This window comes from Astatotilapia calliptera, chromosome 18 (assembly GCF_900246225.1).
Source record: "Astatotilapia calliptera chromosome 18, fAstCal1.2, whole genome shotgun sequence".
Lineage (NCBI taxonomy): Eukaryota > Metazoa > Chordata > Actinopteri > Cichliformes > Cichlidae > Astatotilapia > Astatotilapia calliptera.
The window spans coordinates 23,311,155-23,327,894 of record NC_039319.1 but is presented as its reverse complement, the minus strand read 5'-3'; the positions used below and the strand labels follow the sequence as shown (position 1 = coordinate 23,327,894).

Below are 16,740 nucleotides of genomic sequence, written 5' to 3'. Positions count from 1 at the left end.
GCGTGGGGTACTCCGGCTTTCTCCCACCATCCAAAGACATGCAAGGATAGGTTAATTGATTGCAGTGTTAGCCCTGCAACAGACTGGCGACCTGTCCAGGGTGCATCTCGCCCTATGACAGCTGGGATCGGCTCCAGCACCCCCCGTGACCTTGAGAAGGATAAGCGGAAGCGAATGGATGGATATTTCTTAAAAAGCATTCCATATATACAAAAAAAAAGTATTTGAAAAGCTGCAATTTCACAGCAAAACATATGTCCAAAATTTAGCCACAAAATCAGAGGTGGATGAGAAGAAAACAGACGTGAACAGTAAAGCAGTGAAAATACTGCAACACATGAGGACAATTTAAAGAGCTGAACACAGAATTATAAATTCTTTGTAATGCTGTGGACAAATTTGTGTTTTACTAATTAACAGCTTTTGTTATTTAGATCAGATTTTTAGTTAATATTTGATGGACTGACTCTTTCATACAGCACGTGCTGCTGAATTTTTAAAATGTGCTCCAAAAAAATGTGAACATCTGAATGTGTAGCAGCTGTGTGTATCACTGATGGAGATGTTACTTAGTTTCATAGCACCTGTCTAAAAATGATTTTATGACTGCTGTCCTGATGTTACCAGCTGATGTGTGAAGTACTGTTATTAAGCCTCAAGCTGGGGATTTTTGTTGTCAGTGTTTTGAAACTGAATGTGATTTGAAATACAGACTGAGGACACTCTATGCTTATGATTCAAAGTGCTCTGATTATCATTCATTCTGACTCGTAGAATGATCCAAATTCACAAAATTGACTTAACTGTTAGTTTGACATCATGTTGAATAGAATATTCAGCTCATAACCCATCAAGGAAATGTTTAATAATGTCATAGACCAAAAAAAGGTGAGGGCCAAAGACTCTTATACAAGCGGAATTTGACTTGCATCCAAAGGAATCGCCTCCTGCTGGCCATTGGAGAGAATGCAGGTTTAAGGCTTTTAAGGCACACTGACTTTTTTTTCAAACCTAGAAGCTATGTCATCTTTTATTCTGTCTGTGATGATGAGCTGGCCTCCACATTCTCCATATCCCACCCAAATCAAAATTTCCATCTCCAGTTTCACTTGAGAGCAGACTGGAATTCCCAGCGCAAACACAGAGGATCCACACACCACAGAACACCCCAAGAGGTCCCGTGTCCATGTTCACGTGTGTCAGAACCATCTTGTAGCACAGGAAAAATGTGCACAACTTTAGGCAGATAGTTTTAATGTTGCAAATGCTTGTTCCCTCACACTTTCTTAAGTTCAAGGCAAAATCTGAAAAATAATCTGATTTGCTTTCTTGTGTAGCATATAGTCTTGATACAAGTTGGCTTGCTTATGACCACAGGTAACATAATCCAGCCAATAGCAAAAAAGGCTCACTTTTAACATAATCTACTTTCTACTTAAATGCCACAGAAATAAAGTGGGTTCAGTGTACGAGCGGTTAATTTTCTTTTTAATTGTGTTGATGGATTTTCTTCTGCCCAGTGAAGAGATGTGGTAAAGATAAAATGTAAAAATGTAAACAAAGCTACTTCTGAAGTAGCTTCCTGTCTTCGTGCTGGTCCCTGTGAACATCCAGATCTGATTTCAGCTTTCATGCTAAGCTAGGCTAACATTGCCCTGTCTGTGCCTTCATGTGACAGATATGAAACTTCGACGGCTGTTCTCATCTCAGCTCTCAACAGTCACAAATTAAATTGTTACATCTCATTTTTCTAATGCATACACACCAAAGTGTATAAACAATTTGCAGTTTTACCAGGAGGGGGTTTGTGTTATGTGTCAGCTGGGAGCACTAACTTCCTGGAGGCTCCGCTGGTTGCCTGGCAACTGCTCGATAATTCCCTAAAATGTCCAGCTTTCACTTTAATACCAAATATTTGGAAAGGCATCTAATTTACATGTTTCTTTTTTACTCCAGTGCTTCCTGGACCACCTACCTGGCATACTGTTTTATCTGCCCCAACAAAAAAACCCCAAAAAAACCCCAAACTTATTTCCTAATAAAAACTCCTGGATGACACCCAGAATCACACCATAGGATTTGAGATGTTTCATGTGCACATTGCGCAGTTATGTTGAACATGTGCAGTATTGGGTGGCTTACTTAAGGAAAGAGGTGGTACATGCCTTCATCAATCATCAGACCGCGGAAAGGCAAATAAACAAGGTGGTGCTAAATAACGGCATGTGCAGAGTTTGTGCACAAAGAAAGTGGAAATACCTGCTCTTGTTGTCTGCGCTCCAGCTTGAGCTGAATTTAAATGGCACTGCACCGCGTCGGCGGGGTTAAAAAATTCAGACGTTCATTTATCACGACAATGCGCGATGATATCAAAGACAGAATTGCTGAAATGAATTTTCTCAACAGGCCCTGTGATGTGCCATCCTCTCAGATCATTTATTCTGGCTCAAATTTAATTTAGAAAAAAAAATAAAAAATGAAAGAATAGCTGTGGCCAGCACCTCCTGCGGTTATGTGATAAGAAAGACTGGAGCATTCATATCAAAGAAATTTCCCCCTCATATATATTGTATTTATCTATGTTTTTTAATCACTTTTTTCCTGCTGAGCCATGAGGCAGACGGGAAATTATCGGGAGGAAGGGGGGGGGGGGGGGGGGTTTCGCTTGTAATGATGGAATGTACAGTGGCTTTCTGCACGTTCCCACCAAGCACCTCTCATCTGAGGTGACTGAAAAGACCAAATGATGAATACCTGGGAGTTAATCCCCCTCCCCTCCTTCTCTCTGTGTCTTCAGCACAGCAGATGTTTTCCCTTTGACCCACACAAAAGGCTTCTGTTTTTGTTACCAGGCTTGTCCATTCCTCAAAGGTCAGAGGTCACGCTGGTCTCAGGGCGAAGCTGTCACTGCAAGTCTAAACATTTGACGGCCATCAGAGCGTGATGAAAACAGCATCCCTGCAAAAAAAAAAAAAAAAAAAAAAAAAGGCTACACAGCCTCACGACTGCTTTTAAGTAAAGACCTACTTTCCATATGTTGATGCAGTTGAAAGCACACAGTTTAGATCAGTTTAGAGTTTGGTGGGGATGCCTCGGGGAGAGGGATGGCCTAACATGAGACATTTAAAGGTTAACTTAAATAGGTAAAATGTTAACGAACAGTAGTGATTCATGTTTCAACTTGTCTACACAAGCAAACGGTTCAATTAACTGCCCCGTAAACTTAAATTTAAAGGAAAGTTGGCAGCTTAAAGCCAAAAAAGTAACAATCATTTTAAATTTGACAAATAGGTTTTCTGAGCAGAGTTTAAAGACTTGGAAAACTAGTTTCATGTTAGAATTGCATAAGATGATTTACTGAGAATAACCTAGAGTCATCTCTAACCTGAGAGATGGACAATAATCCCATAGAAATGAGACATTTAGGTAGATAGACGTATAGGAAAAAGTCAAACTTTTGCACAGTTTAAATGAAATATTTGAGCCCACATAAAAACATGCCAGATTTTTCCCAAAAGGTTGATTGAGTTCATGTGGCCGTAGCGTTTTCAGTGGGAGAAAGGTTTCGGTACTCGTTCAAGTGTGACTTAATCTGTCTCGGACTGTAGTCACTGGATACGTGAAAACGTTACGTCCACATGAACTGAATCAACCTTTTGGGATTTACGGAGCTGGATGATTGTGCATGCATCAAGACCTGCCAGATTTACATGCATGTGTAAACGTAGAGATGTAAAACTGTGTATATTTAGATGTGATTTTAAAGCAAACAAAGCCTCCGTCTAGTGATGGGGTTGTAAAGTCAACTAACAGGCCTTTTTAGCTAGCCATGTCCTCTATTAACCAGCTGCTTGTCAGCATTTGATGTATTCACCAACTCTGACCCCAATCAGGCTGCTTAACCTTGAAGAAAGGATTCAGCTGTGTCTTGTTCACTTGGTTCCTCGGATCCGTAACAAACTTGGACATTTCTTACCTCAGTAAAAGAAGCCACAGCCAGCTATACAAAGACACAGTGTTCGTGTACGAGGCACTGCAATGCTCCGAGTACTTCAGATTCTTCAGTATGTTACAGACTGCTGGTGCTGTTACAATCTATTACTTTTTGTTAAATAAAGCACACTTACATTTTTCTTCTTATGATAGATTTTATTTTGTTTTCAATTTTATTTTTACATATATATATATATATATATAAAAGAGCGTCATCAAGGCAATATCAGAGGAAATGGAAAACATAAGATCATCATGGTGGTGCATACTAATGCATGCTTGCCTGCTGTGGTGTGCGATTGTTTAATTATTTATAATTACTGATGTTGGTGCGTGAAAACTCAACATTGAGGGACCCTGGGAAATGGTTTGCTGATCTAGACTGTGCTTAAAATTTTAAAGGGGTTAAATTAGTTTAAGCTCTTTTTTTCCTTTAATCTGTGTATCTCATCTCAGAGAGGTGACGTTCATAGATATTTCGGTCACACACACATTATTTTTTAAAGAACAGACTGGGCTAAAAATCACAAGTGCTGTTTATTACAGGTGACCAACCTTTGCTTGCTTGTTGCAAGACTGGATCTACCTGCTGGCAGCTGTCAGTCATATCGGAGTATGAACTCATCAAAAAAGTAGTGTAGTTGAAATGCTCTGATTTTCACTGTTTGCATCACCTCTACATTCATAATTTTCGGCAAACATCAGAAACATTTGACTCTTTCACTTGATGTGACTGTCTATGGAAGCTTTTTCTGCCTGTGGGAATGTTTTGATTTTCATGGGACTGGAAAAAAATTGATAAAAATTTGCCATCCGTAGGACACATTTTCAAGCCCCTTACTCTAATTTTGAGATATTAAGTCAAAATTTAGAGATAATAACTTTATTCATGGATGCCAATTTAGATTTTTTTCCTGTTTCTTCAAAAAAACTTTCACTGACTTTCTTACACCAATCAAAAGTGTAATACAAGTAACAGGTGTACAGAGGTCCCTCGTTTATGTTCTAAAAATAACCTGCGATAGGTGAAATCTGCGAAGTAGCCAACTTTATTTTTTACAATTATTATAGATGTTTTAAGGCTGTAAAACCCCTCACTACACACTTTGTACACTTTTCTCAGACAGGCATGAACATTTTCACACTTTTCTCTCTTGTTTAAACACCCTCAAAGTTCAAATCTTAGTAGAAAAATATTTCCAGTATCATAGAATAAAACCAAAGATCAAACCTTGTTTTCAGGTCCAGAAGATGGGAATAGAGCAGCTGCCACAGAATTCAACATTAATGAATCAATGGTACGGGAGCAGAGGAAGCAAGAAGAATGAGTTGAGTAAAGTTGGACTTATCTGACTGTTTTGTTTCGCTTACGGTAACTTCTACCTTCCTTTAGCATGTCCAGAAGTCCAATCTTTTCGGCGATGGTTAGCATCCTCCTCTGCCTTTTGGGTGCTACTGTAGGTGCCTTTGAAGGTGCAAAACATTTACAAACATAAAGTACAGCACTTCAGAGTTACACTGCTAGCGATCGAAGATTTATGTAAATTTGACAAGCTGGAGACATGGCATGTAGGAGATTGATTGACAATGGTCTACAGCCGATCAGGACGTGCTGTAAACAAAAACAAAACAAAAAGCATGCAAAAATAAAATACGCAAAACAGCGAGGCCGCGAAAAGTGAACCGCATCATAGCAACGGACCACTGTACACAGAAGCAGTGCTCAAAAGGTTGAACAAATAAAACAATATTCTATTTCATTTATTTATGTTCAATATGTTAACATGCCAATTTGCATTTTACTTTTATTTTAGCAGTCTTTGAAACTGAGCTAACCCATCAGTTGTTCAACAGCAAAAGAACACATCACAGAAAAACAGCTCAGCTCTCCAACTAAACTAGTGTAGCAGGGGAGCCGTTCTTGCAATGAACATAAAAAAAGCATTTTTTTTTTAAACTTCTCTATTTTTGTTATCTTAAAACTGTTGATAAGTGGGAGCATTTTGCACTTTGAGTAGCGTGACCCTGTTGACCTAAAGAGAATCTCCAAAATGTTTAAACTGCTATTAGATAGTCAGACTTCACTATTTTATGTGTATGCACGTTTGTGTCTGTTGTTCTGGCTGCTTGACAGATATTTTTCACAGTCTTGCATTTCTGGATTTCTCGCTGGGAGCGATCACATCCTGCAAGTCCAAAGGTCACACCTCTGCTGCCCCCAGTAGCAGCATTAAATCGGACAGACACGCTGGCGTTGAAGTGACGAGAATGTAAAATATTCTCATTGTTTTCTGCAAAAAGTGATCTTAAATGTCACACCTGTTGTGTGCGAAATGCTATTCGGGTTCTGTAAATGACAATTTTATTATTGACATTTTTAAAACTGAGAGTTTAGGAAGATGCCATTGACATGTTTTGAAGACAGAACATGTCAGTGGCAGCAATCTGGTGCGCTAATGCTGAACCTGTATGGATAATGGCATACAAGAAGGGCAGTTGGGTGCTGTTAAAGCTCCGCCGGTTGAGGAGGTGACACAAATGCCAAAGGCTACTGCCGGAGCCTCAGTTTGCGTGCAGGTCAGACCACTTCCTGTGTGTCAGATCCCCCTCTCACTCTCTCCCTGTTTCCTGCCTGTTCCCTGTACTAACCTCTCAAAATAAAGGCCAAAAAAAGGGAAAAAAACTAAAAAGTTCAGAATCCAGGGGTTTGAATCCACAAGAGCTCTAAAATATTACTGACAGCATTATTTATAATGCGATAAAGCTACACAAAACACTCAGAAAAAAATGGTTTTAACATTCTTTTGATTGCGTAAATCAACCTGTAATACATCCTCTGACCTGCAATGCCAAATTGAAAATCTTCTGACATCTAACGACAGGGCAATTAATGGGAACTCTTTAAATTTACTGTTTTTCAGATACAAAAAGTATTGATTATCGGCCCTGCTGGGTATCTCATCTCCCTCCACACACACTCCTTTTATAAGCAGCCTTTTATTTGACAAGCCTAATCTTTCTCAACACAAGAAGTGACAATAAGCAGGCACAGAGGCCTAATTAAAGGGACTTTCATTCAAATTAACACACACTCTCTCCCACACAAACCTCTGATGACCCATTAGCTGCACAATGGTTAGGACAATGCTTCTCTATCACACACACACACAAATACACACAGTGTTCTGCAGGGGGAGAGCGGTAAAGCTGGATTTAGATTTAGGAATGCAATAAAAGTGCAGATGGGGGTGGGGCTAACCAGCTGCTTGTCAGTAGGGTGGGGTTGGGGGGGAGATACCTTCACAATCTCTAGATAAGACAAGTTGCATATAATGGGATCTCTCAGGGCACTTTCATCTATCCATATCTTCGACTGCGACCCCCATGAAGCTGCGCAGTTTACAAGCAGATTCATCACTTATCTCTTGAAGCTCTTATCCGAGGTTGTCGTCCCTCCTCTCCAACCCTTTTATCGGAATCTGACCCCGGGCTTTTAGCGTGGCAAGGGGCGTGAAAGTCAGCTTGACCTCTCGGGGTAACCTCCGACACAAAACACCGTGTGCAGCAACAAAGCGCTGAAAACAGAGGACCTCTGAGAAATGAGCAGTGACCATTAAATGGTAACCTCTATTTTCTAGCACAATAAAAGTGTTCTCGGGAGAACTGCTCGCATGTACGTGGGATCAAAGAGCACCGTTCACGGCGCAGTGCGCTTTTGCGCTGGGAACTAAAGTTCACCTCGATGCTACCTCGCTTGGCTTCTTAAAAAATAAAGTTTACTGTGATATGAAAGCATGAATCTGAGGGTGCTCTTAAAGACAAAGGCGAAGCAGGAGATTGGCTTGCATGTGTTTGTTGTGGGGCTTCTGGGTAATCTGGTTTTGTCGGGATGGTTTTTGAGGCCTCGGGGTCATGCTCTCTGCATCTCTGAAGACAGACATCCTCCACATTCTTCCTGTGTGTGTGTTTGTGTGCGCACGCTGCCCTACACAGCCCACTCTCTTTGCTCTTTGACTCCAATGGCCATATAAGGCAGCCAGCACCATGGTAACCACAGGGCTTGAATAGCAGTGTCAAATCCCTGGGAGCGCACACACACACACACAGCCCCCTCCCCCTCTGCATACACTCCTGCTCCCCTCCCTCCTTCTCTCTCTCTCTCTCCGGCTTTGCTTGATCTCTCTTTCTCAAACACACACACAGACACACACACAGACACACACACAGACACTTACAAATACGTTGGAGGAAAACAGACAACAGGAAAGAGGGTCGAGGAGAGAGAGAGAGACAGAAGGTGGGGGGAAAAAAGCAAATGCTGAGAATTTCAGTCTGTGTGTCGAGCTCAGCCATTTCCTTGAATCATAATCTGATTTGTGGACTGTGAAGCCGGAGAGGGAGAGACAGAGGGGTGAGAGGAGCACCCATCTCTGCAACCCCCTCCTTCTGATCGCCTGAGCCATAGGGAAAAGCTTCTCACACACACACAGAGGCGAAAAGCAGCACACAGGGGCTAGGCCGCAAGTCATTAGTTCTTGGTGGACAAGCACTGACAAAAGGCTGGAGGGAGGCTGCACAGGCGCCTGGAGAGCGACCGCAGGAACTATGGAGGGCTGAGCACACGGACACCCTCTTGTACGCTCTCTTGTTTTTCTGGGTTTTCTCTGTGGAAGCAGGAAGCACAGAGGCTTGTGTCACAACTGAAGCTACAACAAGCTACAACAAGCAAGGAAGAGAGATCACTTCCTTGTGCCGGGGATCTGCTGGTGTGTATTTTGGAAGTGAGTGCAGGCAGTCCACGTCGCCAGGTCTGCTGCCACCGCTGCTGCTTTTGCAGCTGCCCCCAACATCGCTCTGAGGACCGCCGTGACCACCTGAAAATGTTGCAGCTGCTGCGTGGACATTAACTTGGTTTGCTCAGTGTGGAATGTCTCCATCACGGGTCACAATGCTACTGCTGCTGCTGAGAGGATTACAGCAGGGAGAGAAGAGTTGCCTGCCTTCTCAGGAAGATCTCTAGAGCGACGAGAGGATTTCTTTTTCAGCGAGGGGAGCCACAGACACCACATTACTGTTTGCTCTAAGGTAAGCTTGACATTTTCTCTCAAAGGACTCTACATACACAGAATAGCTGCTACTAGCAAGGGCAAATTCAGTGTTAGGGGTACTTTAAGAGGGGCGGTGAAATGGTCTCCAGGCATGTGCTGAGGCGAGCTATGCTGAGGTCCTTTTTCAGCCATTACTGTTGCTACAGAGACAGGGCTGTACGTGTGTGAGAGGACAAGAGCATGCAGAGCAGCGCGAGACGGGATTCTGCACCTCGTGCCGTTTGCTTGCAAATGATTTTGTGTTTTGCTCTAATTTTGGAGGGTGTGCGCTTAATGTGTGTTTCCTGTGTAAGGTTCCTCGGCTGAGACTATTTTCCTGGGCAGTGCTCGTTGCCCTTAACCATCTCAGGAACTGGTCTGAAGAAGAGGACGAAAACACCAGGCAAGGGCTACGAGCTGGATAAAGAGAGAGCGCAAGAGACACAAGACACTGAAATCTACATGCATGCAAAACTAAAAGTTGCCACACTGAGACTGTTTCCAGGTCATAGTGGAGTGGGAGGAGACTGATCGCTCTTGTTTTTATTTCGTTCTCCTGCCAAACACACTTCTACTCAAAGGCTTAAAGCCCCCTCCTTTTTTTTTAACCCCCTCTCATTGACATCTGCCATCAACCCCAAGGATTGTTTTTCTTTCTGTTCTTTTGTATAATAACCCAGAGACTTCATAAACAACTGAGAGAGGGAGAGGTGGGGGAAAACACACGCACACACAGTCTGGACTTTTTGATATTTATGTTACCTTGACAGCAACCAGAAATCTTGGCTGCCTGTCCCATTTTCCTCTGCGGTGGTTCGGTAACCAAGCGATGGCCATGGTGAGTGGGGGCTGGGGAGATCCCAATGGGGGCACTAACGGGCTGGGGGACAAGGGCTACCTGAGGGGGGAGGAGGAAGACGGTTCTCCCCAGGCGGGAGGCAGCGACATGGAAGCCGGAGAAGATGACAAGGCCTGCGTGGTGGACTGCGTGGTGTGCGGGGATAAATCCAGCGGGAAACACTACGGAGTGTTCACCTGCGAGGGCTGCAAGAGCTTCTTCAAGAGGAGCGTCAGGCGCAACCTCAGCTACACCTGCAGGTGAGGCATTGTGGGTAATTGTTATTTTTTGATTTATTGATGGGCTGAGCTCGCACAGCGTTGAGAAACCCGCTTAATACAGGATCTGGAAGGTGAAAGAGGAAATGAGATTAGTTATCGTTAAAAATACGCCCATGTGGTTCTTTTTTCTTTAAAAAAAAAAATTGTAGCCTAAATGAAATATTGAAAAAATAGTTGTTATTGACAAATATAAACTTCCTAAATGTAAGGACTCGCTGCATTTCTTTGTCTTGTTGTACTGGGTGTACTACTTTAAGTGCCACAAAACAAACTGCTTTCATGTGGGAAGAACATTTTCTCTATTATCTGTTTTTTTTCTGACTAAATTATTCCCCAAAAATAACAGAAACGTTACTAATCAAATCAGCTATTATTTGTAGCTAATATTTATTATATGTGTTCACTAGATCGCCATTACAATTTTGAAACTAGTGATTATTTTCATTTTTTTTAAATCGATCTAAAAAACTCTCCGTGCTCTTCAGCTTGCATGCTTTGCCATGCCAAGCTATTCTCACTTCAGATTATTTCTGTTCACTTCTGATCAAAAAACTGTCTGAATCCATTAATTAATTACAATTATTTATTTATTTATTTGCTGTTCATTTGACTTATTTAGCCCATGATAACATTTTAGCCAATTTTACTTGAATAATAATGAAAGCGTCTGTTGTGCACAGCACACAGCTACATACAGTTAAGCTACATGACTGAACCATGTAGCCATCAGCTCTCTGGGCGCCATCCTGTTGTGCGCAGCCTCGTGGAAAATCTAGTTTCATAATGCAATATTAATGTTGAGTAGCTCTGTTAAAAGGAAGTGCTGGCATCAGGCTGTTGACACTAATCTGCAAACAGCTTTTATGCTCATCAGATTTTTTGTTTGTTCTTTTTGAGAGGAAGATAATGGCTGCACATCAGAGCAGAGCAGCTTTTCCACTCGCTGTATGGGCTTTGTTCTTATATTTGTCATCATGTTTGGCCGCTTTTGATCACACGTCACACAAACTGACGCCCGCAGTAGAGCTGACCGTTATTAACTGTATTACAGGACAGTGTGGTCGATGTATTTTAATACATGTAAATACAGTGTGTAAGAGGTGTGATGTGAGGCAAATGTTTATTAACTTTACACATCTGTAATGCTGCTCTGCTGCATGTGCTGCAGAATTGTTTGCGATGACATGAGGCCAACTTCATTTTTCCAGACAATCAAATATTTAATGACTTATTATTCATTAATTGACTTTTTTTGGCGGGTTTATTCTCAGATCAAATAGAGAGTGTCAGATCGACCAGCACCACAGGAACCAGTGCCAGTACTGTCGCCTGAAGAAGTGCTTCCGTGTTGGCATGCGCAAAGAAGGTAACTATCCTGTTCCCCAAATTATTTTACCATCCATTCACTTTATAAGAATAAGAAACACTGTGGCAAATGCTGTGATTGTAATTGCACAATAGTGGAAATAGTTCAGCTGAATGAATAAAAGAGGCTACTTTCAGCTGCTCTTGTATTTACAATGGGTCGCCACAGTGGGTAGCTCTGCTTATTTGATTTATATGTTGGATACCCTTCCCTACGTAAACCCCAAAGAACCGGGGATCTTCTGCTTGTTAGGCAAATGTGTAAACCACTACACTATAAAAAAGGGGGAATAAGTGACATTCAGCACTAAGCATCAGAGTCTTCTCGTTATTTCCGTCAGATACTTTTTTAAAATAAAGAATAAAAACCCATTAAAGTATAGTAGTAATTATCTGCTAGTGTGATCTTGCCTTTTCTGTGCTCTGTAGTGCAGAGAATGCCACACATGGTTCTCTAGGTCCTATCATGGCTTAGCAAGCCATGCGTGTCAGCTCAATGGCATGTACTAAGTGGCTTAATCTAGTGCCTGCGTAACAGTGAGTGAGAGGGATACAGGGCTAAGACACCTGCGTCCCAGAGGCTTAAACCTCTGGTTGAAGCTACAGAAATCCTCTGACTTGTTGGCTCAATCAAGAAGAATCCAATATGGGAACTTCACCCTAAGTGGAGGATCAGGCGAGGCCATCAGTAAATGTCCCTCTGACAGATACACAACAACAAACAAATAAATAAATAGTTGTATACAAACACATTTGTTAGGCTTTTTAAAACTGACATCAACATTTAGGAGATTCTAAGCACAGACATCCTCCCTCAGTGTCCCTTCAGTTGGTTTATTCCTTGCAATCACAGATCACAAAGTACGCTAACTACACACATTATGAGTCCCTATAGAAAACGAGAGAGATTCCCTTTGCTCCACTACCTTGACTGAGAGGTCAGAGGTCAGAGTCAGCTAGTGAGCCGCATTCCTACTGTATGTGTGAATTGGGCATATTGATCAAGGACGCTTGAAAAGGGCAGATGCTCATACCGGGAATTAATATCCCCAAATGGAGAGATCTCTACTGGTTTCTGCCCTGCTTTGAGCTGAGCTTGATTGTGCATGCTTTCAATGCTAGAGAATAGCTTCCTAATTGAGTCAGGCCTGGTAATCAGAAATGTACTGCTGGCTGAATTCAGTTTTAACTTTTTTTCTCTTTGGTCTTCTCAACCAAATCCCCTCCATCACCTCCCCTTGTCTTTTGCAATTTTCTATTCTGCCCTTTTCTTCTCCAAACCCTTTCCTTTCCTTTCCTCTCCTCTCCTCCCCTTTGTCCCCCAACCAAAATACAGCAGTTCAACGCGGTCGCATCCCACCTCAGCCGAGCCTCAGCCCCTCCATCACACCCATAGGTGGCGCCAGTGGCCTTGGAGGCGGCGAGTTCTATAACAACAACAATGGAGGTAGTGGTGGTGGTCAGCCAGTGTCTGAACTTATTTCCCAGCTCCTGAGAGCCGAGCCTTACCCCAACAGTCGCTACGGACACCAGTACAACCAGCAGGCCGGTCCTGATAACGCTATGGGAATAGATAATATCTGTGAACTGGCTGCGCGGTTACTCTTCAGCACAGTGGAGTGGGCGAGGAACATCCCTTATTTCCCTGAGCTGCCTGTGTCCGACCAGGTTAGAGGATTATTTCTAATTAAACGCCACATATACAGTTTTGACTTTGAAAGACTCTTCCCTCTTTATCAGATTATATTGCAGGAACTGTAAAAGATAAGCAGAATGAACTGAGTAGACATTAAAGTGTTGAGGGGGGGTGTCACTGATTGAGACACTACTAAATCCTCAGGTGGCCCTGCTGAGACTGAGCTGGAGCGAGCTGTTCATCCTCAGCGCGGCGCAGTCTGCCCTGCCGCTCCACATGGCGCCCCTGTTGGCTGCAGCTGGTTTCCACTCCTCGCCCATGTCTGCGGAGCGCGTGGTGTCCTTCATGGATCAGGTGAGGGTGTTCCAGGACCAGGTGGACAAGCTGACCAGGCTACAGGTGGACTCTGCTGAGTACAGCTGTCTCAAGGCCATCGCGCTGTTCTCGCCAGGTGATTAGTGATTCGAGTGGCTAGTAAGAGCAGAAAACGTCTTGCTTGTTGACTTCACCTGCTGTCATTTAGCACAGCTAGATCAACAAAAGAATGGTACAAATCCTCACAGTTAGATGGTGCCTGGCAAACATCCAACAGCTTTATCTTGTAAAAAAGACCCTTCTTCTTCTTTCATGGAGAAAAAACACAAAGAACTGCTGGAAGACTAACAAGCCACTTAGTCCAAGGCATTCATCGAACAATTTACCTCCTATGGCACCATCTCCTGGCTTGTCATTGAAAATGCAGTAATGTTTTAAGTGCTTTGTAATTAGCAGCACCATTGATCAGCATGAGCCCTGAGCTTTTCCTGACTTAAGTCTTACATAAGTGTCTGCCTTAAAGACATAGTTTATAGCGACTGTCACCTCTAAAAGCGATCATTATTTAAAGTAAAACTTTTTTTAAGTGAGGCTTATAAATCATTTTTTGGTCTGAGAGCATCCATAGATGAAGCACTCTGGTTTCACGTGTTTCCCTCTGGGAGGTTTTATTACATTATTTGCTGGGATTTCATCCTTCCTCTAGGCTCATCACGACTCTTTATGTAACCTGCCCACACTATTAAGTAACTGCCTCCTCCCTCCTCCCTCTTAGATGCCTGTGGTCTAACAGACCCAGTACACGTGGAGTCTCTGCAGGAGAAGGCTCAGGTGGCTCTGACAGAGTACGAGAGGATGCAGTACCCGAGTCAGCCTCAGCGCTTCGGCCGCCTCCTCCTGCGCCTGCCCGCCCTGCGTGCCGTTCCTGCCAGCCTCATCTCCCAGCTCTTTTTCATGCGCCTGATAGGAAAGACACCCATTGAGACGCTGATCCGGGACATGCAGCTCTCCGGAAACTCAATCAGCTGGCCGTATGTCCCAGGACAGTAGCTCCCTGACAGACGAGGTCTCCGTCTGGTAATAGTGACGACAAGGACCCACAGGAAACCTCCTGACTCATCACTATCCATCTGTGTGGTTATCAAACTGCAGCGCCAGCTGGCCATCATATGCACTGTACTGTAACCGCTCAATTCCCCCTCATGAACGAGCCCTCAGACTCCACATGGGCCTCCAGAAGAAGAGAGTAGAAGAATAGCATAGCCAGTGCCAAGCTGGAGCTGTCTTGTTGCCAGTGCTGTCGTTCTGGTGCCAGGTCCCAGGCCGGAGACCAGCTCCTCACGCTGGGCTCCGATATGGCCACCACAGCCAGTCATGTCACCACCCACATGTCATAGTGACTAAAGACTCTGCAGTTTCATGTAGAGGGCAGCAGCACCCCACTAGAAATACATTTAGAGAACAAAACTGTCCTGCCAACAAACATCGGAGGAGCAGTGTTTCCCACACCAGGCTCATTTTCCATGGCTCGCCATTTGTGATACAATGACCTTTTTAACCAAATAACTGACAACAGGATGATGAAGTATCACTATTATGGATCGATCTGTGCGCCTCACTGTTGAAGGGAAACTCTTACCTCAACAACGAGGAAGACACTAAGGAGCTCCTGAAAAGGAGCAGAAAGGAGATAAAACCAAGGAAAATTCACCAAAGTCTATCATATCATCCTACGAGATGGTCCTCACACCCAGAAAATGAGATGAACCGACTTGTGACTGCCTGACCATCGAGTAAACAGCGCATTTAAATTCATCCACAGGGCTCACTGGTGGTGTAGTTGAAGAAGATTTAAAAAAAAGGCATAGTAAGATGAGAGCGGACTAATACCTCACTAGACATCAGAATGCTTTAGTCTGATATTTCCTAAACACAAACCTCTGTAAATTTTGTTCACCAGAAACCGCCTTCTTTTTGACAACTGCCTTGTTTTTCAGTACAAATTTGAGACACCTGTGTAACACGAGTCTTAGATCCCCCAAATTGATTTTCAGTCGTTTTGACTCGCTGAATGTTCAGCGTTATTTTGATCAAACATCATTGTTATTATATATACATATATATAAATATATATTTGTTTTCTTTTTTCACATATGCACTGAGAAACGGCAGGCTGACGTCTAAATCCTACTTGAGTTTAGCTGTTTGAAACGATTCTAAAACAACAAGAATTAGCTTGACAAAAACAGCTCTAAGAGTAAATAATCGACACTACCAGTTAAATTCCAGTTTACGCTTCTGGAGATCACGATCTCCCGAAAACTGTATTGAAATATGTACATATATATATTGAGCCCGGCTTTTGTCTTTTCTGCATGTTCAACTGTTATTTTGGATCTCTGCTAAGTTGATACTGTTTTATTTTATGTAATTAAAGTTTCATTTAAACATTAAAGTATTTGCCTTCAATGGTAGCTCCTAAATGTTTCTTCTTTTTTTTTCCTACCTGTATTTACATGAAAATACCTCTGTCATCTGTTGAGATGTCAAGAAAGAAGCTGAATGCCATTACAACTAATACGACGTAGAGCTGTTCATGCTCTCATCTCTTAGCATCTTGAGTGTGTCTCTGCTGTTTGTGAATGATGTTGTAATTGATGAGGATCTGGTGAAAAGACTGCGCTTGCAGGATATTCAATGCCAAAAGATTATACGGTCTGTCGGGTTAGAAGAAGATGGGATTCCCCGGTCCACATGAATTTACCTCACATGGGTATTTCAAGAGGCGGGTTTACAAAATCAGGACTATTTTAGGTATTTTTAAGGAAATGATGAAAAACGCACTCCAAACTCAGCACGATTCAGCAGTTAGCAATTTAAGAAACCAGAGAGGAAGGGTGCAACTCCTGCTTCTTGATTTGCTGCTGGGCCATTTTGGAAGTTCTTTGCATATTCTTCCCTCAGTCTACAATTCACACAACCACGCCGTAGAGGCAGGGGAACAATATTGTTAATGTTTTCTTATCTTTGTGTTACTGAGTTCTTAAGATTTAAAATTTCATGTGTATGGCAACGCTATTAAAAGAATCAAACGATGACGATGTGTCTTTTGTTATGTTTTTTTTTTACTTCTTGAATAATGTGTTGTAATTTCATCTGTATGAAAAATGCCAAATAAACACTGCAACATGTACTGCAAGTTTGCTGTTGAAAGTAGTTTTGTAT

At 42.6% G+C, this 16,740-nt stretch overlaps 1 protein-coding gene across 2 annotated transcripts; it reads left to right on the top strand.

The window, feature by feature from the left end:
* The first annotated feature begins 8,178 nt into the window (after window positions 1-8,178).
* Window positions 8,179-16,613, top strand: nr2f6a (nuclear receptor subfamily 2, group F, member 6a). 2 transcript variants are annotated; one of them, XM_026149628.1, is made up of 6 exons: window positions 8,179-9,078; window positions 9,395-10,178; window positions 11,471-11,565; window positions 12,904-13,232; window positions 13,405-13,651; window positions 14,291-16,613. In XM_026149628.1, the coding sequence occupies exons 2-6, from the start codon at window positions 9,910-9,912 to the stop codon at window positions 14,563-14,565; spliced, it is 1,215 nt and encodes a 404-aa protein (XP_026005413.1). In that variant the 5' UTR covers window positions 8,179-9,078; window positions 9,395-9,909; the 3' UTR covers window positions 14,566-16,613. The 2 variants fall into 2 exon arrangements, with proteins under 2 accessions (XP_026005413.1, XP_026005412.1); XM_026149627.1 differs by having other exon boundaries at window positions 12,901-13,232.
* The last annotated feature ends 127 nt before the right edge of the window (window positions 16,614-16,740 follow it).

Coding starts and splice junctions, on each gene's coding strand:
- nr2f6a (XM_026149627.1), top strand. CDS start 9,910: ATGGCCATGGTGAGTGGGGGCTGGGGAGATCCCAATGGGGGCACTAAC. Junction 10,179..11,470: donor AACCTCAGCTACACCTGCAG/GTGAGGCATTGT, acceptor GTTTATTCTCAG/ATCAAATAGAGAGTGTCAGA. Junction 13,652..14,290: donor CATCGCGCTGTTCTCGCCAG/GTGATTAGTGAT, acceptor CCTCCCTCTTAG/ATGCCTGTGGTCTAACAGAC.